Raw genomic sequence first — 27,998 nt, forward strand, 5'->3', positions numbered from 1 at the left:
AAATGAATGTAGAGTATGATCCCATCACAAAACCAGAGTACCCATGAACAGAAAGAGCTCTGACAACCTATGTACTAAAATGTTAATAGTTATATCTGTGAAGACTCTCAGGTGACTTTTACTTTCTCCTTGTACCTTTGTACAATGAAAATGCATCATTTTTACAAAAGCATTGTAGCTCTTAAAAAGTGGTAACTACTAAGAAAACTGTGGGCTACCAAGTTTTAAACAGTGAGATTCTTCTAGTCTAATTTCCCCAAACCTGAGTGACATACAGGTGTTTTCACTCTGAAAGACACTGCTGAAATTCCTGAGAAGCTAACGCAGGAACAACATTTCGGCATGCAAGTGATGACCGAGCAGACTGCTTCTCCATAGCAGCACACTGACCATGGCTATTAATCTTCCTCAAAGTGGCCTCAAGGGGGAACGCCACTATGGAATGACAGAGGTGTGGGGCCCTAAAGTAACTGGCAGGTGCTGGGGCCACTGCCTAGCTGGCAAGCTGCACCTGCATGGTGACAATCAGGTACCATGAGGTCCAGGGACCACACGGCAAATGAAGAGCTGGGGGTAACACTCAGGTCAGGCTCTGTTGGCCATGTGGTCAGGGGCTCTTCATCTGCAAGGATGAACCTGACTTCTAAGGAAATTTAGCTCCGCCCAGCCATTCAGCACCTTTCTCAATGATCACAGATAGATATTGGGGGTGCTGTCACTGACTTACTGCATGGACCTGAACCAAGCCGAGCGATGGTCTCTATTTCACCATTTTCAAGTTTTACGATCTGGCCATCTGCTGTACCAGTAAACATCACATCTGTTTAAAAAAATAAAAAGGAACAAGAGAGTTACTAGATTAACCTAAGAACTGTGATCATACTGCCTTCTACAACAGAGGGGGTCTGTTTGTATTTTGCATCTCTAGAAAGAAAATGACAGCTTTGAAGATGAAGGAGAGGTGATGTCTGAGTTCTTAAAAAGTCCATAAAGCATGCAGTGATAAAACTATGAAGGCCTGGGGCACTGGCACATGGGCTTCAACCTGACACTGGAGCAAGAGTGTAGAAGACACCAGTCAATGAAAAAACTGTGAGGATTTTCCACTCTCAAAAGAGTGTGGACTCTTGGGCTAACCTTCAGCACTCAGGGACATTTGTTCATGTCTGCCTCAGGTTGATGTCTGCTGCACACACTGATTATACCCAACTAAAGGGGAAGAAATGCTAAGAAGTGCCTCAGGATAAAACTAAAGCACATTAAGTGCTCACTTTATCAGTACATGTACTACAACTGGAACAACACAGAGATTAGCATGGCTGCTGCACAAAGATGACATGCAGATTCGTGAAACATTCCATAGTTTTTGAATATATATGGGCAAACTCTAGGACAACTACTAAAACAATTTTTTTTAGAAAAAGTATAATTGATAGGTTAAGCAAGAAGACAAAATGGAATCATAAAATGGTCAATTAAAACTATAAGAGCTATACTTGTGGTGAATACAGCATAATGTATAAATTTGTCAATCACTAAGTTGTTCACCTAAAATTAATGTAACACTGTGTGTCAACTATACAAAAAACAAAACAAAACCAAAAACTATAAAAGGCCAGAGAGTGCAGAAAAAAATAGGGAAAAAAAACAAAGGAACAAATAGAAAACAGTAACATAATGGTAAACATGAATTTAACTACATCAATTGTCACTTTATCACCTTTATCATCAATGGTTTAAGTATACTATTAAAAAACGGACTCTCAGAGTAAATTAAAAAAAAAATAAGACTCAACTACATGTTGTCCTTAAGAAACTCACTTTAAATACAAAGACACACATAGATTAAATATAAAGGGATAGAAGAAGATATACCATGCCAACACTAATCCAAAGAAAGGGAGTAGCTACATTGATCTTGGACACAGCCAACTTCAGAGAAAAAAAACATTATCAGGGACAAAGAAGAATAATACATATAGTAAGTGGTCAATCTTCCAAGAAGACATAATAAGCTTTAATGTGTATGTGCTTAATAAAAGCATCAAATATCATGAAGCAAGGCTGATAGAAATGCAAGAAGAGGCAGATAAATACAAGAGCTGAAAACTTCAGCATCTCTCTATCAGAAATGGACAAGCTCTAAAGATAGAAAATCAATAATCACATAGTTGAACACAACAGCACCATTGATCAACTGGATACAATTGACATCTATCAACTGCTCAACCAAATGCAGCAAAATACACATTTTTCTCAAGCTCATATAGAACATTCAGCAAGACAGACTACAATCTGGGCCATAAAACACACCTTAACAAATTTAAAAGAACAGAAATCATACATTGCTGCTCTCAGACCACAATGGAATTAAGACAGACAAATGGCTGGAAAATCCTGAATTACTTAAAGATTAACACACTTCTAATTAGAAGTTATTTAACTCATAGGTCGAAGAAGAAATCTCAAGAGAAACTGAAGAACATTTTAAACTAAATGAAAATGAAAGTACAACTTCTCAAAATATGTGGGATGCAGTGAAAGCAGTGCTTAGGGAGAAATTTATAGCATTGAATGCATATATTAGGAAGGAAGAAAGATCTAAAATCAATCATCTAAGCATCTATCTTAGGAAACTAGGAAAAGAAGAGCAAAGCAAACCCAAGATAAACAGAAGAAAGAAATAATAAATAAAAGTTAGAGCAGATATCAATGAAATTGAAAACAGGAAATCAAAAGAAAAAAATTAGCAAAACCAAAAGATGGTTCTTTGAAAAGATCCATAAATGATAATCGCTTAGCCAGGCTAACTAAGTTAAAAAGAGAGGAGATACAAATTGCCAATATCAGAAATGAAAGACAGAACATCCCTACAGACTCCATGGACAGAAAAGGATAATAAAGGAGTATCATGAACAGCTCTATGTTCAGAACTTTGGTGACCTAGATGAAAAAACCAATATTCTGAAAAATGCAATCAGCCAAAACACACACAAGAAGAAACAGACTATTTGAATAGGCCTGTATCTATTGAAGAAATGAATCAATAACTAATAACCTTCCAAAGAGAAAAACCATAAAGTTTTCACCAATGGGTTCACTGATTAATTCTACCAAACAATTAAGGAAGAAATGACACCAATTCCCTATAATCTCTTCTAGAAAATAGAAGAAGAGGAAATAGTTGCTAAAATTTTCTACGAAGCCAGCATTAGTCTAATGCCAAAACCAGACAGTCATTACAAAAAACCTATAGATTGGGATGCCTGGGTGGCTCAGTTGGTTAAGCAGCTGCCTTCGGCTCAGGTCATGATCCCAGCGTCCTGGGATCGAGTCCCACATCGGGCTCCTTGTTCAGCAGGGAGCCTGCTTCTCCCTCTGCCTCTGCCTGCCATTCTGTCTGCCTGTGCTCACTCTCTCCCCCTCTCTCTCTCTGATAAATAAAAAAAAAAAAAAAATTAAAAAAAAAAAAAAAAAAAAAACCTATAGATCAAGATCTCTCATGAATACAAATGCAAAAATCCAGGGCACCTGGGTGGCTCAGTTGGTTAAGCATCTGCCTTCAGATTCCAGGGTCCTGGGATCAAGTACTGGTCAGGGCTCTCTACTCCTCCCTCCTGCCTGCTTTTTTTTTTTTTTAATTTTTTTAATTACACATATAACGTATTATTTGCCCCAGGAGTACAGGTCTGTGAATGATCAGGCTTACACACTTCACAGCACTCGCCATAGCACATACCCTCCCCAATGTCCATAACCCAACCATCCTCTTCATACCCCGCTCCCCGCAGCAATCCTCAAGTTTGTTTTATGAGCTTAAGAGTCTCTTACGGTTTATCTCCCTCCCGATCCCACCTTGTTTCATTTTTTCTTTCTCTAACCCCAAACCTCCACTTTGCCTCTCAAATTCCTCGTATCAGGGAAATCATATAATTGTCTTTCTCTGATTGACTTATTTCGCTCAGCATAATACCCTGTAGTTCCATCCACGTTGTTGCAAATGGTTAAGATTTCATTTCCTTTGATGGCTGCCTAGTATTCCGTTATATATATACACCACATCACTTTATTCATTCATCTGTTGATGGACATCTAGGTTCTTTCCATAGTTTGGCTATTGTGGACATTGCTGCTATAAACATTCGAGTGCACATGCCCATTTGGATCACTACATTTGAATCTTTAAGGTAAACACCCAGGAGTGCAATTGCTGGGTCAAAGGGTAGCTCTATTTTCAACTTTTTGGGGAACCTCCATGTTGTTTTCCAGAATGGCTGCACCAGTTTGCATTCCTACCAATAGTGTAGGAGGGTTCCCCTTTCTCCATATCCTTGCCAGCCATTCTGACTTGTGTGAGGTTGTATCTCACTGTGGTTTTGATTTGCATTTCCCTGATGCTGAGCGATGTTGAGCACTTTTTCTTGTGTCTGTTGGCCATCTGGATGTCTTCTTTGCAGAAATGTCTGTTCATGTCCTCTGCCCATTTCTTGATTGGATTATTTGTTCTTTGGATGTTGAGTTTGATAACTTCTTTATAGATTTTGGATACTAGCCCTTTATCTGATATGTCATTTGCAAATATCTTCACCCATTCTGTCAACTGTCTTTTGGTTTTGTTGACTGTTTCCTTTGCTGTACAAAAAAAGCTTTTTATCTTGGTGAAGTCCCAATAGTTCATTTTTGCCCTTGCTTCCCTTACCTTTGGCAATGTTTCTAGGAAGAAGCTGCTGTGGCTGAGGTCGAAGAGGTTGCTGCCTGTGTTCTCCTCAAAGATTTGGTTGGATTCCTGTCTCATATTGAGGTCTTTCATCCATTTTGAGTCTATTTTTATGTGTGGTATAAGGAATGGGTCCAGTTTCATTTTTCTTCATGCGGCTGTCCAATTTTCCCAACACCATTTGTTGAAGAGACTGTCTTTTTTCCATTGGACATTCTTTCCTGCTTTGTACAAGATTAGCTGACCATAGAGCTGAGGGTCTATTTCTGGACTCTCTATTCTGTTCCATTGATCTATGTGTTTGTTTTTGTGCCAGTACCATAATATCTTGAAAATTACAGCTTTGCAATAGAGCTTGAAGTCTGGAATTGTGATGCCACCAACTTTGGCTTTCTCTTTCAACATTCCTCTGGCTATTCGAGGTCTTTTCTGGCCCCATATAAAGTTTAGGATTATTTGTTCCATTTCTTTGAAAAAAATTGATGGCATTTTGATAGGGATTTCACTAAACATGTAGATTGCATTAGGTAGCATAGACATTTTCACAATATTTGTTCTTCCAATCCATGAGCATGGAACATTTTTCCATTTCCTTGTATCTTCCTCAATTGCTTTCATGAGTACTTTTATAGTTTGCTGAGTACAGATACGTTGCCTCTTTGGTTAGGTTTATTCCTAGGTATCTTATGGCTTTAGGTGCAATTATAAATGGGATTGACTCCTTAAGTTCTCATTCTTCTGTCTTGCTGTTGGTGTAAAGAAATGCAACTGATTTCTGTGCATTGATTTTTACATCCTGATACTTTATTGAATTCCTGAACAAGTTCTAGAAGATTTGGAGTGGAGTCTTTTGGGTTTTCCACATAAAGTATCATATCATCTGCAAAGAGTGAGAGTTTGACTTCTTTGCCAATTCAGATGCCTTTGATTTCTTTTTGTTGTTTGACTGCCAAAACTAGGACTTCTAGTACTATGTTGAATAGCAGTTGTGATAGTGGACATCCATGCCATGTTCCTGACCTTAGGGGAAAAGCTCTCATTTTTTCCCCATTGAGAGTGATATTCGATGTGGGTTTTTCATAGTTCGCTTTGATAATCTTGAGGTATGTACCCTCTATCCCTACACTTTGAAGAGTTTTGATCAAGAAAAGATGCTGTACTTTGTCAAATACTTTTTCAGCATCTTTTGAGAGTATCATATGGTTCTTGTTCTTTTGTTAATGTACTGTATCACATTGGTTGATCTGCAGATGTTGAACCAACCTTGCAGCCCTGGAATAAATCCCACTTGGTCGTGGTGAAAAATCCTTTTAATGTACTGTTGGGTCTTATTGGCTAGTATTTTGGTGAGAAGTTTTGCATCTGTGTTTATCAAGGACATTGGTCTGTAATTTTCCTTTTCGGTGAGGTCTTTGTCTGGTTTTGGGATCATGATAATGCTGGCCTCGTAAAATTAGTTTGGAAGTTTTCCTTCCATTTCTATTGTTTGGAACAGTTTCAAGAGAATAGGTATTAATTCTTCTTTAAGTGGTTGGTAGAATTCCCCTGGGAAGCCATCTGGCCCTGGGCTCCTGTTTGTTAGGAGATTTTTGATGAGTGCTTCAATCTCCTTACTAGTTATGGGTCTGTTCAGGTTTTCTATTTCTTTCTGGTTCAGTTGTGGTAGTTTATACGTCTCTACAAATGCAACCATTTCTTCCAAATTGTCAAATTTCCTGGTGTATAGTTGCTCGTAATATGTTCTTATAATTGTTTACATTCAGGGTAACTACTGAAAGATACGAATTTAGTGCCGCTGTAGTGCCTGTAAGATGACTGTTACTGTATATTGTCTCTGTTCCTTTCCATTTAGGCTCTCTTTTTGCTTACAGGACCCCTTTCAGTATTTCCTATAGGGCTGGTTTGGTGTTTACAAATTCTTTTAGTTTTTGTTTGTCCTGGAAGCTTTTTATCTCACTTTCTATTTTCAATGATTACCTAGGTGGATATAGTATTCTAGGCTGCACGTTTTTCTCGTTTAGTGCTCTAAATATATCATGGCAGCTCTTTCTGGCCTGTCAGGTCTCTGTGGACAACTCTGCTGCCAATCTAATATTTTTACCATTGTATGTTACAGACTTCTTGTCCCAGGCTGCTTTCAGGATTTTCTCTTTGTCACTAAGACTTGTAAGTTTTAGTATTAGATGATGGGGTGTGGATGGATTTTTATTGATTTTGAAGGGGGTTCTCTGTGCCTCCTGGATTTTAATGCTTATTCCCTTTGCCATTTTAGGGAAATTCTCTACTATAATTCACTCCAATATACCTTCTGTCCCCTTCTCTCTTTCCTCTTCGTCTGGAATCCCAATTATTCTAATATTGTTTCATCTTATGGTATCACTTATCTCTCAAATTCTCCCCTCGTGGTCCAGTAGTTTGTCTCTCTTTTGCTCAGCCTCTTTATTCTCTGTCATTTGGTCTTCTATATCACTAATTCTCTCTTCTGTCTCATTTATCCTAGCAGTAAGAGGCTCCATTTTTTATTGCACCTCCTTAATAGCTTTTTAAATTTCAGGTAGGTTAGATTTTAGTTCTTTTATTTCTCCAGAAAGGGCTTTGATTTCTCCAGACAGGGTTTCTCTACTATCTTCCATGCCTTTTTGGAGCCCAGCTAGCACCTTGAGAATTGTCATTCGGAACTCTAGATCTGTCATATTACCAAAGTCCATATTGATTAGGTCCCTAGCCTTTGGTACTGCCTCTTGTTCTCCAACCACCCCCCACCCTGCCGTGGTGAGTTTTTCTGCCTTGTCATTTTATCCAGATAAGAACATATGACTGAAAGAATAAAATACTAAAAGGGTGGCAAAGACCTCAGAAAAATGTATGCTAACCAAATCAAAAGAGACCCCAAATCAGGAGGAGAAGAAAGGGGGTAAAAAGAAATTTTTTAAAAAGTTATATATATATACATACAGATAGATAGATAGGTAGATAGACAGATATTATTCTAATATCTATATATATTAGACTGATGAATAGAACAGAGCCACTCACTTGATTTAGGGTGTATTTTGGTCTCTTAGAAGAAACTACCTCCCAAAATTTAAAAGAAAGGAAAATTTATATATATACAAAAATAACAGTAAACATGATGAAGGGACAGAGTATGATTGTAAAGAAGAAAAATTTTTTTTTAATTCTAAAAAAGGAATTGATAAGTTAGTTGGAAAAAGAAAGATAAATTGGAGAGAATTTGCTCAGGCTGGAGACTAGAACAAAGCCCTGTGCTGCTGCCCCTCGGAACAATTTGTTACTTAAACTGTAACCCCTGGAGGATTTTACTAGTTGCCAAGCACATTTAGATATGGCCTTAAAAAATACTGATACTGACAACAGGTCTTTGGGGAGAAGTACGATGTACGACCGTGAAGCTGGGCAGCTGGGGATGCCCGGCTCGCTCAGGGTGGAATGCGGCCCCTTCACAGAAGCTGGGCAGCTGGGGATACCTGGCTCGCCCAGGGTGGAACGCCGCCTGCTTCAGGGAAGCCGAGCACCCGGGAACGCCCGCCCGGTCAGTTCAGGGGGGAACGAAAAACCGCCTGCTTCCCTTTTTCGTTATCGCTCCTTTCTCTTCCCAGAAGTGCCCATTGTTAGTTAGATGAGTCCTTTGAATGTGCTTGGTTAACTATAAACCTTACCCTCCTCCTTGCTTGCCTGCAAGACGTGACTAACGTTTGACCTTCATCAGTCCTTCTGTTGGCTATTGTTTTCTATCTAATAAAAGTGAGACTGTGGAGTTGCTTGTAGCAGCAGTCCTTTTCGACTGTTGTCCCCTGCTCCCAATCTTTTGCAGCTGACTTGTTTGTGCCTAATTCTTCTCTCATCGCCGACTGGAAGCAGCAGCCCTGTGCTAGATTTAGGGTATATTTTGATCTATTAGAAAAAATTATATATCAAAATTCTTTAGAAGAAAAAAACCCTATATGTATACAAAAAATAAAGTTAGATACAAGGAAGGATAAAATATGACTATAATAATGAAGGTTTAAAAAGATTTTTTTTAGAAAGGTATTGTTAAGATAAATTAGTAAATGTTCAAGGAGGAAAGAAGAAAATTTAAAAAAATTAGAATAAGAAAAAAATAAAATTAAAAAAAATTAATTAACTTTGCAAGACTAAAGAATCATGGGGAGAAAGCCATGAATTCCATGCTTTGCCTTCCCCTCCTCTGGAATTCAACAGAATTCCAAGGAGAACAACATTCTCCTTGATCAGTGAGCTTGGTCTTGGCTGGATGTTTTTGCTGATTTCTGGGGGAGGGGCCTGTGGTAGTGATTCTCAAATGTCTTTGCCTGAGGCGGAATTGCACTGCCCTTGCCAGGGCCAGGCTAAGTAATCTCCTTGGGTTTGCTCTTGGGAGCTTTTGTTCCCTAAATGCTTTCTGTAGAGCTCTGGAGGACAGGAATGAAAATGGTGGCCTCCAAATCTCTGGCCCAAAGAAGCCGAGAGCTCAGGACCCTACTCCTCAATGCACTGACAGAGAAAAACAGTCAATCACTCCCATCTCCCTGTCTCCGGTGGCACTCGAGCTCACCCAGCCTGTGATTGAGCATCTCTGTCTCTGGCACACAGCACCGCTTGGAGTCTCCAAACCCAGGAGATTCTTCCTCTTCTAGCAGAGGAAGATGGGTCTTTCCAGATCTGCCACTTGTGGGGTCCCTGCTCAAAGAGCAGTGGTCCGACTATGCCACAGATCACAGTTTAAGGTAACCCCAAGCTGAGAGCTCACTCCTCAGTTCCATCTCTTAGTCAGCTTCCCCACTCTGATACCTGTGAGCTCTGCTACACCCAGACACCCTTGATTCTTCTGTGATCCCGTGGAACCTAAGACCACACTGTCCCTGTGAGGGCTTCCCCCCGGCTCAGCCTCTAGAGTGATGTCCCTCAGTGGAGCAGACTTCTAAAAATTTGGATTTTGTGTTCCGTTGCTCCACACTTGCCAGGGGCTGGCCCTTCTCCCCAGGGTCTATCTTCCTGTTGCTTCAGATTTACTTCTCCTCAGGTCCTACCTTTCAGAAAATGGTGATTTTCTGTTTCTAGAATTGCTACTCTTCTTCTCTTCGATCTTCTGTTGGGTTTGTAGGTGTTTGGAACGGTTTGATAACTATCTAGCTGATCTCCTGTGACCTGATGTCATTTCAGTCTGCTACTCCTTCACTATCTTGCCTCTCCTCTCTCCTGCCTGCTTTTCTATCTCCCTCTGCTCTTCCCTGCCCCACCCCCCACTCATGCCCTCTCTCTCAAAAAATGAATAAAATCTTAAAAAAAAAAAAAAGAAAATCACTTAAGTAATCCATAATATGAACAGATTAGAGAAAAATCACATGATCATATCTACAGATGCATAAAAGCATCTGATAAACTCCAACACTCTTTGTATTTTATTTAATTCATTTATTTGACAGAGAGAGATCACAAGCAGACAGAGAGGCAGGCGGGGTGGGGGGAAGCAGGCTTCCTGCTGAGCAGAGAGCCCAATGTGGGGCTTTATCCCAGGACCCTGAGATCATGACCTGAGCCAAAGGCAGAGGCTTAACCCACTGAGCTACCCAGGTGCCCCTCCAACACCCGTTCTTGATAAAAATTTTACAATAGGATATTACTCATCAGAATGAATACCCAACTTCTCCATCAACATGGATGGGACTGGAGGAGATTATGCTAAGTGAAATAAGTCAAGCAGAGAAAGTCAAGTATCATAAGGTTTCACTTACTTGTGGAACATAAGGAATAGCATGGAGGACATTAAGAGAAGGAAGGAAAAAATGAAGGGGGGGCATTGGAGAGGGAGATGAACCACGAGAAACTGTGGACTCTGAGAAACAAACTAAGGGTTTTAGAGGGGGGGTGGAGGGAGGGGTTAGCCTGGTAATGGGTATTAAGGAGGGCACATATTGCATGGAGCACTGGGTGTTATATGCAAACAATGAATCCTGGAACACTACATCAAAAACTAATGATGTACTGTATGAAGACTAACCTAACATTAAAAAAAAAGAAAAGAATAAGAACAAGAAGAAGAAAAGTATCTAGGGATCTAATTCACCCTAAATTAAACTAATGTAGTGTAGGTTAAAATTAGGTGGTAGAAGGATGGAGAAAAAAGTAGGGAACTAAATATATCATGTTTCACAACCTGTAAAAAAGAAAAGAAAAAGAAAGAAAGAAAGAAAAAGAAACTTTCCGCAAATTAGAAATAGAAAGGCACTTCCTCAACTTGAAAAGAACATCTACAATATACTGACAGCTAACATCATAATTACTGGTGACAAACTTAGAAGCTTTCCTACTAAAACGAGGAGCAAAAGCAAAGAATGTCCTCCCCTCACCACTCCTTCACAATACTGTACTAGAAGTCCTGGCTAATGTAATAAAAGAAGGAAATAAAAGGCATACTGATTGATAAGGGAGAAATAAATCTGTCTTTGTTCAAAGATAATATGACTGTCTATGTAGAAAATCCCAAAGAATCAACAACAACAAAAAAACTCCTAGAACTAATAAGTGATTATAGCAAAGTTTCAGGATACAAGGACACTATGCAAAAATCAATTGCTTCCCTATACACCAGCAATGAACAAGGAAAACTTTAAATTAAAAACAGAATAGCATTTACATTAGCACCCAAAAGAATAAAACATTTAGGTCTAAATATAGCAAAATATGTACAAGATCTATATGAAGAAAACTATAAAACTCTGATAAAAGAAATTTTAAAAAACTAAATAAATGGAAAGATTTTCCAGGTCCATCCATAGGAAGATTCAATACTGCAAAAAAGCTTAGTTGTTCCCAACTTGATTCATAGATTCAAAGCAATCCCAATCAAAATCCCAGGAAATTATTTTGTATATATCCTAAAACTGATTATAATGTTCTTATGGAAAAGGAAAAGATCCAGAATGGCCAACAAAATATTGAAGAACAAAGCCAACAGTATGACACTACTTGACTTCCAGACTTACTGAAATGCTACAGTAAACAAGATATTATGGTAATGGCAAAAGAATAAGACAATTCTATGAAACAGAATAGAGTACAGAATCAGACCCACATAAATTAGTCAACTGATGTTTCACAATATTATCTTACATAATATATTATAATATAATGGAGCAAAGACTGTATTTTCTCCAAATGGTGCTGAAACAACTGGACATCCACATGTAAAAAATGAATCTAGACACAGACATTACACCTTTCATGACAGTTAATTAAAAATGGATGATAGACCTGAATGTAAAGCACAAAAGTATAAAACTCCTAGAGGAGAAAATAGGAGAAAATTTAGGTGACTTTGGATGTGGTGAAGTCTTTTTAGATACAGTAAAGACATAATGATGGAGAAATAACTGTTGTTGGACTTGATTAAAGGAAACTTCTGCTCTGTGAAAGACACTGTTGAGAGAATTAGAAAATAAGCCACAGACTGGGCGAAAATATTTGTAAAATATATATCTGATAAAGGAATTGTTATCCAAAATATACAAAGAACTCTTAAAATCAACAATAAGAAAATGAACCCAATTTTATAAATGGCCAATAGCCTTAGATACCTCACCACAGAAGATATGCAAATAGAAAATGAGCATATGAAAAGATGCTCAACATTACATGTCCATTAGGGAATTGCAAACTGAAACAATGAACTACCACCACACATATCTCAGAATGGTCAAAACCAAATGCTGATGAAGATGTAGACCAACAGGAATGTTCATTCACTGCTGGTCAGAATGCACAATGGTTCAGCCATTCTGGAAGATAGTCTGACAGTTTCTTGAAAAACTAAATATATTCTTAGAATCCAGCAATTGTGTTCCTTAGTATTTACCCAAATGAGTTGAAAACATAAGTCCACAGAAAAACCTGCATGTGGATGTTTATAGCAGCTTTATTCATAATTGCCAAAATTTGGAAGTAACCAAGGTGTCCTTTAGTAGGTAAACAGAAAAACTGGTACATTCACACATGGAGTATTACCATCAATAAAAAGGCATAAGCTTTATGGATTGGAAGAACAAATATTTTCACAATATTTCACAATATTACTGAAAAGAAATGAGCTGCATGGATTGGAAGAATAAATATGCTACATAGAGCAATCTACACATTTAGTGCAATCCCTATCAAAATACCATCAACTTTTCCCAAAGAAATGGAACAAATAATCCTAAAATTTATATGGAACCAGAAAGGACCCTGAATAGGCAGAGGAATGTTGAAAAAGAAAACTAAAGTGGGCAACATCACAATTCCAGACTTCAAACTCTATTACAAAACTGTAATCATCAAGACAGGATGGTACTAGCACAAAAACAGACACATAGATCAATGGAACAGAATAGAGAGTCCAGAAATAGACCCTCAGCTCTATGGTCAGCTAATCTTGTACAAAGCAGGAAAGAATGTCCAATGGAAAAGTCTCATCAACAAATCGTGGTGGGAAAATTGGACAGCCACATGAAGAAAAATGAAACTGGACCCATTCCTTATACCACACATAAAAATAGACTCAAAATGGATGAAAGACCTCAATATGAGACAGGAATCCAACCAAATCTTTGAGGAGAACACAGGCAGCAACCTCTTCGACCTCAGCCACAGCAGCTTCTTCCTAGAAACATTGCCAAAGGTAAGGGAAGCAAGGGCAAAAATGAACTATTGGGACTTCACCAAGATAAAAAGCTTTTTTTGCACAGCAAAGGAAACAGTCAACAAAACCAAAAGACAGTTGACAGAATGGGTGAAGATATTTGCAAATGACATATCAGATAAAGGGCTAGTATCCAAAATCTATAAAGAAGTTATCAAACTCAACATCCAAAGAACAAATAATCCAATCAAGAAATGGGCAGAGGACATGAACAGACATTTCTGCAAAGAAGACATCCAGATGGCCAACAGACACAAGAAAAAGTGCTCAACATCGCTCAGCATCAGGGAAATGCAAATCAAAACCACAGTGAGATACAACCTCACACAAGTCAGAATGGCTGGCAAGGATAGGGAAAGGGGAACCCTCCTACACTGTTGGTGGGAATGCAAGCTGGTACAGCCACTCAGGAAAAAAGTATGGAAGTACCTCAAAAAGTTGAAAATAGAGCTACCCTATAACCCAGCAATTGCATTCCTGAGTATTTACCCTAAAGGTACAAATGTAGTGATCTGAAGGGGCACATGCACCCCAATGTTTACAGCAGCAATGTCCACAACAGTCAAAATATGGAAAGAGCCTCGATCTCCATCAACAGATGAATGGATAAAGAAGATGTGGTATATACATAATGGAATATTAAGCAGACATCAAAGAAACCCAAAAAACAAAATCTTACCACTTTTAATGGCATGGATGGAACTTATTACGCTAAGCAAAATAAGTCAATCTGAGAAAGACAATTATATGATCTCACTGATATGAGGAATTTGAGGAACAACACAGAGGATCATAGGGGAAGGGAGGGAAAAATAAAACTAGATGAAACCAGAGACGGAGACAAACCATAAGAGACTCTTAATCTCAGGAAACAAACTGAGAGTTGCTGGAGGGGAGGGGGACGGGATGGATGGGGTGGCTGAGTGATGGACACTGGGAAGGTATATGTTATGGTGAGTTCTGTGAATTGTGTTAAGACTGGTGAATCAGACACCTGTACCCTTGAAACAAATAATACTTTATATGTTAATTTTTAAAAAAAGGAATGAGCTATGAAGCCACGAAAAGACATGGAGGAACCTTAAGTGCATATTAATAAGTGACGGAAGCCAATCTGAATAGGCTGCATGCTATATGATTCCAATTCTGTGACATTCTGGAAAAGGCAGAACTATGGGGAACACTAGAAAGATAAGTGTTTCCAGAGGTTGCAGGATGGTAGGGATAAACAGGTGGAGCTCAGAGGATTTGGGGGAATTTTAGGACAATGAAACTACTCTGTATGATAGGATAATGGTGGATACACATCATTCGTACATCTGTCCAAACTTATAGAATATATGACACCAAGAGTAAGCCCTATGGTAAACCATGGCCTCCTTGTCCTAATGACATGTCAGGGTAGGTTCATCTATTGTAACACATGTTCCACTCTGGTATCAGTGTTGATAACAGAAGAGGTTGTGTATATGTGCTGGTGGGGGATTGGGTGTATGATAAACCTCTGTACCTTCCCCTCAATTTTGCTATGAATCTAAAATGCTCTATGAATTGCTCAAAACTACATCAAAAACTAATTATGTACTATATGTTGGCTAATTGAACATAAAAAATAAAATAATATAATATAATAAAATAAAATTTATTTAAAACAATAAACGCATGTTAATTGGTGATTACTCTCCCCACACCCTCCTAAGGCCAGTGCCTTCCTCCAGTATCAGCTATATCCCCCAGGACAACTCCAAAAGGCAGATGGGAAGCAGTGGTTCCCTGGGGCCTAAGCATACCTGCAGAGGGGGTAAGAGACCCCCACTGTGCCTAACAGTGTTCACAGAGAGAACAACCAACTCCTTTAAGGAAAAAGGCAAGCCCTGGTGCCATGGAGCAATGAGGTGTCAGCCCAAGAGGAAAGGGAAGGGACAAGAGAAACATTCTCTTTAAAAGATAACAAAAAAAGATTACTCTTATTCCTTGGAGTTCCAGTTTAAATATCAATTTTGGCTTTTCACCAAAAACAAAACTTGTTATATTAATAAACGTCAGTATCTTTTGAAGAGAAATACAAGGTTCTATCATGAAAGGCCTATCCCTCTTACAATTTTGACTGCCAGCCAGACCACTAACATTTGCAGAAAGGCACCAGACTAGGTCCTACATCCAATAGCAGGGGAGAGAGAAGGGGTCCATCCCACTGAGGGACCGCCATGCTCTGCCCAAGGCGAAGCCACACACTTCGGACACAGGAGTTTACCACCGCCGCACAGAAGCATACCATACTGCCCAGTGAGGCAGCCTCCCCCAGCAAGATGCTCAGAAATCCTCACGCCATTTTCAGCTCTTCAACTGCTCGGTAACTGTGTCTTTTTTTTTTTTTTTTAAAGATTTTATTTATTTATTTGACAGAGATCACAAGTAGGCAGAGGCAGGCAGAGAGAGAGAGAGAGAGAGAGAGAGAGAAAAGCAGGCTCCCTGCTGAGCAGAGAGCCCGATTCGGGGCTTGATCCCAGGACCCTGAGATCATGACCTGAGCCGAAGGCAGAGGATTAATCCACTGGGCCACCCAGGCGCCCCTAACTGTGTCTTTTGATTCTGGAGCTTAATCTTCATTCTAAAAGGCAGATAATGCCTAGTGGCTAGAAACTCAAGAATTAGAACCAGATCCATGTCTAGCTCTCAAGTTTGGGCAAGTCTGAAGCAGTTAAGTTACCCTTAAACATACCCACCAAAGTCAGCTTCAAACAAAACAAACCAAACAACCTAACAGTGGAAATCATTTGTATTCTTTTTTCTTTTTTTTTAGATTATTTTATTTAAGAGAGTGTGAGCTAGCATGAGCAAGGGGAGCAGCAGGCTGAGGGAGAGAGATAGGGAGAAGCAGACTCTCCACAAGCAGGGAGCCAGCTCGGTCTCAATCCCAAGCCCCGGGATCATGACCTGAGCCAAAAGCAGATGCCCAACCCCCAACCGACTGAGGCACCCAGGTGCCCCTCATTTGTATTCTTTTCAGAATGGAATCTTTGCAAAGACAAACTGAATGAAGAAAAATGTCCTATCGAGTAACACCTATCTTTGATTAATGAACATCCATCAGTGTGTTTCCTTTTTCCTTTGAATTTAATGGGCCCAACACTTTGAACAGAATGAAGTGCTCCACAGACATGAACTCAAAACTTGTAACTCAGAGAGCTGAGGGGTCCTGTCTACAGCTGAGGAGGATGGCCAGAGCCCCCCCCCCCCACCCAGAAGCAGGGTGCATCAAGGCTGCTCTGGCAGAATCCCCCCTCAGGGAGCCTTGAAGTTTCAGGGCTTTACTCACCCCCAATATTTGCTATGGACTCTGGCCCAATAAGTTGATTTTCAAACAGCCTTTCCGCCTGTTGTAACTTCATATTTGGTTGCAGAACACCAAGCAAGAGAAGGGGTTCTTTGAAGCTGTAAAATAATGCAATTATAGGGATTTGTCTATAAGAAATACATGAAGAAAGTGTTTACTGAGGACCTTCATGCGTAACTCCCCACTCTTTGATAAAGAGGGCATACTGCAATAACATCCTTAGTTGCCAGAAACACAAAGGCTAAAGAAAACACCATTCTAGGAGATCAGAAAAGGTCATAGTATTAAAAAACATTAAAATATGATTATGGCTAATGCAAGAACTTTGGTAATCAGCTGAGAGTATCTGGGGCCTCCACTTACTCAAGCTCCAGTCTCAGTCCAATGCCCTGACAAAGGTTAGACATCATCCCACCCTCTGATTCACATGCCCTGGCATTTATTTTTCAGTATCTGCCCAGTCATTAAAATCCCAACTAAGACAGAGGGGAGTGGTGGTGACATCCCACAGCTGATAGCCTCGCTTCCTACTTCACAGAGAAAACAGAAGAAACAAGAGGAGTTTGTCCTGGCCTGGTGTCACCAGCCTATCATCCAGCACAGGTGCTCTCTGCCTCCTGCCTGTCCCTCTCAGGGCCCAGCCAGGTTTCTCTCTGAAGCCAGCTTACACTGGGCCCTGGACCCTTCCTTTGACAACAGACTGAGCTCCAGGAATCTTCCCTCTCTGCTGGTCCTTCTCAGCCTTCAAATCCTGCTGGTGGCACTTTCGGGAGGCAGACATGGTTGAAGGTCCTCTCCCCATGTCCTTTGCTACCACCCTGGTCCAGGCCACCATCTTCTGGCCCCTGCTTCCTCCATATTCTCTACAATGTATATCCTCAACCCAGCACTGTGCACCTTGTGAAATACATTCAGATCACAGCGTTCAGCTCTCACAGCCCTGCAATGGCCCCATCTCAGCTAGAGCCTATGGCCTTGCAGGGGTGCCCTTCTCCCTGCAGTCTGGCCAGTCACCTCTCTCAGGTCTTCTCCTCCTGTTCACTCTGCCCTCTACAGGGCCCTCCCTGCCGGTTCCTGACAGGAAGGTCAGGAACTTCCCGCCCTTAAATCCTTGGCACCAGCTCCTCTGTGCTCTGCCCTCACCTTCTCAGGGAGGCCTGCTCTGACCACCCAATATAATACACCAGACCTCCCTCCAAAGCGAAGTTCCCGACACTCTATTTTCTCTATAGCACTTAGTAGCTGCTCACTTCTCTGTTGCATATACTGTCTATCCCCACTAGAACACATGGCCCATGAGATCAGGGATTTGTGTTTTTCACTGCTGTATCTCAAGCACCTGCCATATAGGAGGTTCCCAACCAACACTGCAGGAAGGAGGAGGAAGGGAAGAAGGGGCAAAGAGGGAAAATATCTCCCAATTCCTGCCCTACCTTGCCCTCAAGCAGGGGAGTTTCCCAGTCACTGTTCCAGAGTGGGAGACCCAAGAGGGAAGGGGAAGCTGAAACTGTTGAATGAAAAAGAAGCTTCCCTGTCTTGCCCAACCCTCTTCCCTTTCCAGCAGAACACCTACTGCCTCCCCTGAGTCAAGCATGTGCTTAGGACACAGCACAATTTCCTCTGAATTAAACTCCCCCAACCCACCCCTCTTTCACTCTACCCTGCCTCCCAGTTACAGCTTTCACCTGCTTTAAAAGAAAAAACAATCATGATTTAACTAGGTGTTAATGAAGTTATTAAAAGAATTAAGTTAATAAAGTTATTAGATAAGTATCTACCTAATAAAGCTACGAGTTTTACTTCTAAATGAAGAAAGCAGGGCTGCAACCTGCATACTTTGTTGAGAAAAGCCTAGGATATGGAGATGGACATGGCTAGGTTTGAATTCTGACCTTGGGAAGGTCAGCCCTCCCAAGGTGCACGTGAAGACTGAACAACACAGACAAGCATGTACAGCCCAGGGACAGAGGACAGTACACCCGAGACTCAGCCACCCCCTTCTGCCCAATCCTTGACCTTGCCTAATTCCCTATACAAAGGAAGTCCTCGAGAAATATTTGTAGCATTAACCTAATCAGTATTTCATGCACCATCCCTGCCAACAAGCAGCCTGAGTATTATCTCAATAGGGAGGCAAGAAGAAAACTTTTATGAGAAAATGCAAAGGATGGGCAAGAAAGGGCCCTAACTCCTACAGCCTGAGCAGCAGGAGCATCAAGGAAGAATGGCCTCAGGAAGGCCAGCCAGGCCACATGGACCCTTGCTAAAGCCTATGAACTCAAAAACTCTTATCAGCTCCCTGTTAACTCCCAAGTGCTGCTAACTCTTATTAAGTCCCATTAACTTCATGTGTCAAATGTATCCTAAAGAACTGACCAAAATCCTCCAAAAATCAGAATGTCTTGTATGTCCTATCTACCACAGTCTGTACATTTTCCAAACAAGGAAGAAAGAAGGGTGCTTTGCATGGCAGGTTTTTGACAAGGCCCTGCAATCTTCCTGGTGACTGCTCCCTAGAACTAAAACCAACTGCATAATAGTCCATTCTGGAGGGGCCTGCACCCATCTTCATTTTTCTCTGTGATTTCCCGGCAATTGCTGAGTGTGGTCTCTGCTCTCCCCCAGAGGACATGGACACCAGAGATAGACTCTCTGAGGCACTTCGGTCAGCCATCCTCCCTCCTGTCCAGTTGGCCGGATCCTGCTCCCCACGGCAGTCGCTGGTGGAGAGAACAGAGGTGCAGCAGAAGCTGAGAGCTCTGCTCTCCTGTCAGCATCAATACTGCAACCACCCACTTGCTCCACACAGTGTGTTTCCCTTCCTTGCTCTTTTTGCTCTGAACAGAGTTTGAAAGAAGCCCTTTTTGCTGCTGCTGTTAGCATTTTCCTCCAAACCTCAGCTCACTTCTGTTCTTCTACCTCCTCCAGTCTTCTGCTTTTGTTCTGCATTTGGGGTTGCCCCTTCCAATTATTGAGCAAGTCACCTTCTAAGTCTGAGCATGGGAAAGATCCCTGTCAGCCACCCTGGTTTCACTGGGCTTCTCCTCCCTCCCCTTCTCACAAGGCTCATTTACTCTACAGAGAGAATGTACTTTGTACAATTTCAAATCCTTAGTGGGCCACTTTCCCTTTCGGTTTCTGGTCAGGAGCACACACCGGTCTTTCCTCTGAATTTCTTCACTCTTCCCACATATAAATTCACCTTTACCGAGATCAAAGGTCTCCAGTCACTGAAGCTCCATGTTCCTCTGCTCTTTTCACTTTCCTGCTCTTCTCCAAGGCTAACTTCCCAGTCCAGATTTTGATGCCCAGCTGTGGACACAGCTCACATTCCCACCTTAGCCAACTAGATTATTCAGAAAACCCCAAGTCAGTTTCTATTTGGGGTAGGTTGAACCACATCCTTCTACATGTTGACGGGGCTTAGCAAGAGAGAACCCCTATCACCCACAGTGTGCACCAGTCAGGACACCAAGTATGCCCTTGGGCCTAGCTCAGCCAGAGGACAAATGGAGAGGTCCACCAACACACCAGGAATTAGAAGTCACCACTGTCATGGGTCTACAATGCCTAGGCCTACACACAATCCCAAAGTTATGCAAGCTAATTATGTTTTAACAGCACCATATACGTTACTAATTCTAAATCCAGCAACAGAAAAAGTTGACTCTTATATACAAATGTCACTCTAAGGTAGAATTGTGTCCTCTTTGTATCTTTGTATTCAGCTACCTACCTTAAGCATTCTAAATGCTGTATACATTCTCAGTGAACTGAGTACAACATAAAGCCTTAATTTTATTTATAAAACACACACATTATTCAGTGTTATATTCACTCTATAATGGGACACAGGTCTTGCCTGAAGTTTTTAAAATCACTTAAAATAAACTTCGAAAAGCTTCACTTCTCTGGAAGGTTCAAGAGCAAAGGGGAATTTACTTGTCAAACCAGATTGCACAACCCTTTGGCATAAGCTCAAATCAATGCCATAAATCATCACAACATTAAGAGCCTGGCTCTGCATTACTATAATTACAAACGTGAATGCATTTCATAGGGTCCTAGGTAAATACTATTTTTTTCAAGTTATAATGGACTACATTACTCATAGATGCCCACCAATGAGAGATAACTTAGGAAAAACAGATTACTAATTATAAGGCTTTTGAAAAAATCAGTACTTAACAAAATTTAAACAAAGGAACTTAACCTTTTTGTGTGCTTTTGCCACTTCAAATGAATTCATGTTAATTAACACATAAACTTCTCTTATTGGGGATTTTTCTGGGTTTTATATGCGGTTTTTCATTTTTGTTTTTGAAATCTTATGAACAATACCATTCATATATTGTGTAACATCTGATTCCATACAAAACTCAAGCATTAAAGAAATCACAAATATCTCTCTTTCCTAGTAACTTACCTTTCAGAACAAATTAGGTATCCTAGACATTATCCCACCCTACCCTTGCGAAGCAAGCCCTCCCAAAAATGACCAGGACAGCTCACCTGAGAGGCTGTGGGTCTATAGGAGACTCCAGGAGCAGCATGGCTCCAAGCAGGGGAATGGTGAGGGAGACAGCCAGCATCAAGAAGGTCACTCGGAACACACGGCCACTAAAGGAGCTGCCAGAATCAGGGAAATACAAATCAAAACCACAATAAGATACCACCTCACACCAGTCAGAATGGCTAAAATTAACAAGTCAGGAAATGACATATGCTGGTGAGGATGCAGAGAAAGGGGAGCCCTCTTACACTGTTGGTGGGAATGCAAGCTGGTGCAACCACTCTGGAAAACAGCCTGGGGGGTTCCTCAAAAAGTTGAAAATAGAACTACCCTACAACCCAGTAATTGCACTACTGGGTATTCACCCTAAAGATACAAGCATAGTGATCCAAAGGGGCATGTGCACCCAAATGTTTATAGCAGCAATGTCCACAATAGCCAAACTATGGAAAGAACCTAGATATCCATCAACAGATGAATGGATAAAGAAGATGTGGTATATATACACAATGGAATACTATGCAGCCAACAAAAGAAATGAAATATTGCATTCACGATGACATGGATGGAACTAGAGGGTATTGTGCTTAGCAAAATAAGTCAATCAGAGAAAGACAAATATCATATGATCTCCCTGATATGAGGAAGTGGAGATGCAATGTGGGGGTTGTGGGGGGTAGGAAAAAAATAAGTGAAACAAGATGGGATTGGGAGGGAGACAAACCATAAGAGACTCTTAATCTCACAAAACAAACTGAGGGTTGCCAGGGGGAGGGGGGTAGAGAGAGAGTGGTGGGGTTATGGACATTGGGGAGGGTATATGTTATGGTGTGTGCTGTGAAGTGTGTAAACCTGGCAATTCACAGATCTGTACCCCTGGGGCTAATAATACATTATATGTTTATTTAAAAAAATAAAAATAAATTATAATTTTTAAAAAAGGAGCTGCCAGAGATGGAATATACAAAGGTGATCAGCAGCAGCTGAGATGGGACAAGTCCAGCTGGTCTCAAAGCCTGTGAAGCAAGAGCAGGCTTTTAGTCTGGTCTCATTGCGAGACCACTGACCTCTGCGGCTTGTGATGAAACTTTAGGACTGTTTGCTATGATTGGCAAACATGCTTCTGTTCTTTTTTTTAATCTTCCAGCTGTGTGGGAAAGTCTTATCAGTTATTTGCCAGATAGTCTGATAAACTGAACCTTCAATCTCTAAGAGATTTGCAGTCTCCAAGAGGGCAAATCAGAGAACTGGTAAACACAAAAATGGAATAAAGAGTGCGATGATGTAATGCAAACACACCCGTCTACAAGAGAAGATGTGTTTACCAAAAGTCACTATTTCCTAGTATATGGATTTAAAGCAGCAACGTTCAGTCTTATGGGTCTCTAAGATTCCCAGCTTTGGTGGATAAAAGAGATAAAGACAAATTCATGAAGCAAAGAGAACACAATACAACTTGCTGAGAGTCTGATTCTCCAGTCATTTTGCCAATCACACTACACCTTCAAGAATTCAGAAGCAAATCTCAGCTCTCGACCTTTAGAGGGCTGACAGATACTGACAGTTACTCACAAAGAATCTATACAATCACAATTCCAAGTCATCACTACTAAAGGCTTGGGAAGATCTAAAAGCTGCCTTGGGAATCTTGTGTGATGTTTTCGGACAAATGACCAATGGTAACTAAAACGATCCTCACTGACATCATTACTCACGTGGTAAACAGCACATTTAGCCTCTTCGCTACTTCATAGGATCATTACTTGCTTTAAGTGCATTCAAATTTATTATATACTTACATCAAGATTAACTTTAAGCAAATAAATCATGTGCTCCTAAGTTGAAGAATCTTTCCCTATCCCCTCCCCCCAAAAAAAAGTTGACTTAAAAAAAATCAAGACTCGGGCGCCTGGGTGGCTCAGTGGGTTAAGCCGCTGCCTTCAGCTCAGGTCATGATCTCAGGGTCCTGGGATCGAGTCCCGCATCGGGCTCTCTGCTCAGCAGAGAGCCTGCTTCCTCCTCTCTCTCTGCCTACTTGTGATCTCTCTCTGTCAAATAAATAAATAAAATCTTTAAAAAAAAAATAAAAATAAAAATAAAAATAAAAAAAAAATCAAGACTCACACTTAACAAACACTTCATCAAAGAGCTGCGTTTTGTTTGAGTCTTGACAGGCTAGCCTTCCACGTATAAACCTGATTCCAGGTACAGTACAGAAATGTGGGGCCTAAAGGCCAGCTCTAACTTCCCCAACAGCCAGCTATGCCACTTCAGGCAGGTTTCTTCACATGAAGCCCATGGGCTCCCCACTATGTAAGAGGGTTTTGTAACCTCAATGCCCCACCCAATTTAAATATGCATGATTTTAATAAATGAAATGGCAAAAAATAAAGCATCTGTTTTGACCAGTAGAAATGAAAAGCAAAGGGAAAGAAAAAGAGGAGAGAGGAGAAGATTCTCCCCTAGTGCCTCCAGAAAGGGACACAGTCCTGTCGACACCTTGACTTCAGCACAGGGAGAACTGTCCGGGACTACCTAAAGTCAGAACTGCAAGTTCATCCTGTGTTGTTGTTTAAGCCATGATGTATGGGGTCATTTGTCATGTCAGCCATAGAAAACTAATCTAGTTTTCTAATTAAATTAGTTTCGTTGCCTGGAAGTAGGGTATTCCTGCAACAAATACCTGAATCTGTAGAAGTAGCTTTGGAATTGAGCAGCAGATAGAGGAAGGAAAAATACTGAGAAGTAGGACAGAAAATTTTGTCCAGATTTCCTTAAACAGACTTAGTAGAAAAACAAACGTTAAAGACTCTACTAGCTAGGACTCAGAAGGCAGTGAGGAGCATGGTAGAGGAAATGTACATGATCTCAGAAGATGCTTAAATCGTTGGGAACAGACAGACACCAAAGGCGCCACCGATAAGGGCTCTCAAGGATGTCAGAAACAAGTTATTGGAAGCTGAAGGAGAGCAGATCCTTATTATACTACATCCTGCAGCAATGTGGAAAGCAGAACTTGTAAATGATAAGCCAGGATGCCGAGCTAAGGCCCTTTCCAAGCAGAGTAGAAGGTGCTGTCTGGTTTCTTCTCCTTTCTCTTCCAGAACAGGACAGTATAGGGAGTAGCACTGAGCACTTCCTTTTACCTTTGACATTTCCCCCTTTGGTAATGAGAACGCTATTCTGTGTCTATCTTCCTTCTAATAATCCTTCAAAAATGAATTTTCTTCCTAACTTCCCTCTCTGCACTCATACAGGGCTCAGAGCCCAAACCCTACCCAGGCAAAATGCCAGGTCGCCAGCCTTTCCCTCTTGCTACCTGGGAAAGGAGGTGATCCATCCTACAGACCTGGCTGGGAGAGGCCAAGGGTGCCCAGGCTCCTGGAAGGGATCCCTAGGAAGAGAAAATCCAGGCCAACCTCTACCTCCCAGCCCTGTCTCCTATCTCCAGGGCCACAGAGTCTTCTAATGCAACTGACTGATGCCACTCAAGTGTGCAAGAGCACAGTGCATGAAAATGCACATATGGCATGGGATCAGCTGCGAAACTGTCATGACAGCAGGCTGATGCAACCTGCTGAGAGGTCTGAAAAGAAGAATGATAAAAACAATGACAATAAGAACATGCCACGCAACATGCTTCATGTGGGTAGCTAGCTAGGTGGAACTATGTATATCTCTACTTTTCAAAGAGAAAAGTGGTCAGAGAAAGACAAGTGTGCCCACAGCCCACTGCCAGAACTGAAGGAGCACAACAGAGGGCCAGGTCTGGTTCTAAAGCTGCAGTCACCATTAACAACGTCACCTGCTATGGACAAGCAGACAGAGAGAAGACCTACAGCCCTCAGGGCCGGAGTTGGAAAAACTCAGAACAACTTGATCATGACATTCTGCACATTTCGTATACATGGGATCATACAATATGTGACCTCCGTGAATGGCTCCTTCCACTCAGCATATGTTTTGAGGCTCATCCAGGCTGCAGTACAGATCAGTAACTCATTTATTTTCATGACTCAGCACTATTCCATTGTAAGTATATACTGGCATATCTCATTTTACTGTGCTTCACAGACATTACATATTTTTTTTTATAAGTTTAAGGTTCCAGAATTCAGTGGAGGAGGTAACTGCTGATGTGGTAGAAACAGCAAGAGAACCAGAATCAGAAGTGGAGCCTGAAGATGTGGCTGAGTTGCTGTAATCTCATGATAAAACTTTCACAGATGAAGAGTTGCTTCTATGGATGAGCCAAGAAAGTGATTTCTTGAGATGGGATCTACTCCTGGTGAAGAGGCTGTGAAGATTCTTGGAATGACCATGGGGGAATTAGAATAGCACATAAACTTAGATGATAAAGCAGTGGCAGATTTTGAGGGGATTGATTCCAATTTTGAAAGAAGTCATATCAGTGCTATCAGCAGCATCACCTGCTATAGAGAAACTGTTTGTGAAAGGAAGAGCCAATTGATATGTCAAATGTATCTTATTTTAAGAAACTGCCACAACCACCTTAGGCTTCAGCTACCATTACCCTGATCAGTCAGCAGCTCAAATGACAGTTAGCATTCTTGGACAATAAATTATTTTTTAACTTAATGTAAAGGTATGTACATTGTTTTCTAGACATAATGCTATCGCACACTTAACAGATTACAGTATAGTATAAACACAACTTTTCTATGCACTGGGAAACCAAAAACTTCATTTGACTCACATTATTAAGATAAAAGTGGTCTGAAACTGAACACACAATTTCTCAGAAGTACGCCTGTATCACAAGTGGTTTATCCACTCATTCCCTGACAGATAAGAGGGTAAGAGGGGGAAATAAGGTGTGATTACTTAATAGGTAAAAGGTGTTTTTATGGGGTGATGAAAAAGTTTTGAAACTAGAACATGTTGCCTAACACTATATATCACTAAACTATATACACTCTAAAGCAGGTAATTTTATGTCACGTGAATTTCACCTCAATTTTTAAAAGTGTTAACAGTGATGAAAATGTTCTAAACTTATATTATGGTGATTCTGGCAAAAATTTGTGAATATACTAAAAACCAATGAACTGGACATTTAAAAACTACATAAATTTTATCCTGTTAAAAAAACAAACAAACAAACAAAAAAGTCAATGACCCAACTGTGCAAACTGCCACTCTGAGGCCAGGATGCTGTAACTTAAGCAATTTTCTTTAAATGGCCTAAAGCCTTTTAATACAATAGAAATAACAGAGTATCTATATGGTAAAGCAGGACTGTTTACAAGTATAACTGACAGAAATGGCTGACCCTGTGGTTCTTTTACAAGCAGAATCCCCAGAGAGATAAATACAGAGGCACATGGTGAGGCTACACTGCACAAATCATTTGGGTAAGGTCCAATAAGGAAGTCCATGTCCTCGAAAGGGGGCTGATGTAATCACTCCTCCCCTACCTCCCCAGCCCAGGAAAGGTGCAGTCCCTTAGGGGAAACTGAATTGTAAAATCTTTCACCACAGAGCTGTCATTAACATAAGTGGTGACAATGGCCAAAATGCTACTTTACCTTTTCCTTACCTGACATGATTCCACATAAAACACATCCTTCTCATTTGTCTTAGACTCCTATACTGTACATTCTTATAACACACTGTAGCTTACATTTTTTTAAAATCTTAAATTTAGTAATCCAACTCACAGATTGTGACATGCTGCTTGAACATCTGGTTACCCCTTCACATAATAGTAAAAGGCTCACTGATTCCCAGAAGAAAAAGTCCAGCCAGGACTGAAAGCGGGCGCTTCCAACTAGAAAGGCAGCCAGACACTGGGAGCCAATCTTTGCCAGAGTTCTAGTGAATGCCCTCTTACAATCACAGTCTAAAAAGCTGAAGGAAAATTCAGAGGCCACCCAGTCCAATGCTCACAAATGTGGTCAGTCCCTGGCCTGCCTACACCAGATGACTGGGGCAACAAGGCCCAGGAATTCTTACTGGGCAAGCCAGCGTGGGACTGGGGAGCCTTTTTTCTTGTGCTCCTCAGTTGTCCCTGATGTGCAGCTGGATACCATCAACCTCATCCAACTCTCCACTGGGTGATAATACACATCAGCATCCCCCTGGCTGCTCATGAGACACAGCCTCTACTGGAAAGTTCTATGGTCAAGTTTTACAAACAACCACTTAAACTCCTTTAGCAGTGCTGTCCAATGGAATTCTCTTGGTAATGACAGAAATGCAGCAACCACTAGCTAGGTGTGGCAGCTGAGCACCTGGAATGGGGCTAGCATGTTATCTACATGAGCTAAAGACAGCCACTGTGTACTGTATTTATTTCCTCACTACAGGCTGAGACCCATTAGCTCAACAGGCCCACCAGCACCAAACTCAAACTTTTATAGACAAGGTTATTTTAAAAATAGCCAAACAAGCAAACTTCTAGCCATTTAGAGTCTGCCTGTTTTGCATACTCTATAAATCTCACCAATAGCAGTCACCCATTGATAAGACAGGGCCTGGATATTTTAAGGCCCTGAGCTGCTGCTGTTGCCCCTGGAGCTCTCTGACCCAGAGACTCACCTAGATAGAGGAGGCTGCTCTCTTACCCTCCTCACTAACCTCCCTTTCTGGACTGGGGCCCTTCTCCTGTCCAAGTGTCACCCAATAAAGCTTGTGTGTGCCACTGCCACCTCATATCCATATCTTTTTTCCTTTATCAGCCCCCAAATCCCTCAAACTCCCTACACTGTAC

The 27,998-nt window shown here is 41.0% G+C and overlaps 1 protein-coding gene and 1 non-coding gene across 4 annotated transcripts in view; one reads left to right on the top strand and one right to left on the bottom strand.

Annotated features, from left to right (window-relative positions):
* APMAP (adipocyte plasma membrane associated protein) overlaps window positions 1–27,998 on the bottom strand; it is a 45,543-nt gene that overhangs the window by 12,366 nt on the left and 5,179 nt on the right. For 2 of the 3 annotated variants that reach the window (XM_059134234.1, XM_059134233.1), the window contains exons 2-4: window positions 21,265–21,381; window positions 16,735–16,850; window positions 728–820 (exon numbers count right to left, since the gene is read on the bottom strand). In XM_059134234.1, the coding sequence (XP_058990217.1) occupies window positions 728–820; window positions 16,735–16,850; window positions 21,265–21,381 (326 nt within the window). The remainder of the gene's footprint in view (window positions 1–727; window positions 821–16,734; window positions 16,851–21,264; window positions 21,382–27,998) is intronic. The other variant, XM_059134235.1, reaches the window with a different exon arrangement.
* Window positions 1,264–1,367, top strand: LOC131808695 (U6 spliceosomal RNA). The gene has a single exon (XR_009344902.1). It is a non-coding gene; the product is annotated as a U6 spliceosomal RNA (small nuclear RNA).

Source organism: Mustela lutreola, chromosome 9 (genome assembly GCF_030435805.1).
Source record: "Mustela lutreola isolate mMusLut2 chromosome 9, mMusLut2.pri, whole genome shotgun sequence".
Classification (NCBI taxonomy): Eukaryota; Metazoa; Chordata; class Mammalia; order Carnivora; family Mustelidae; genus Mustela; species Mustela lutreola.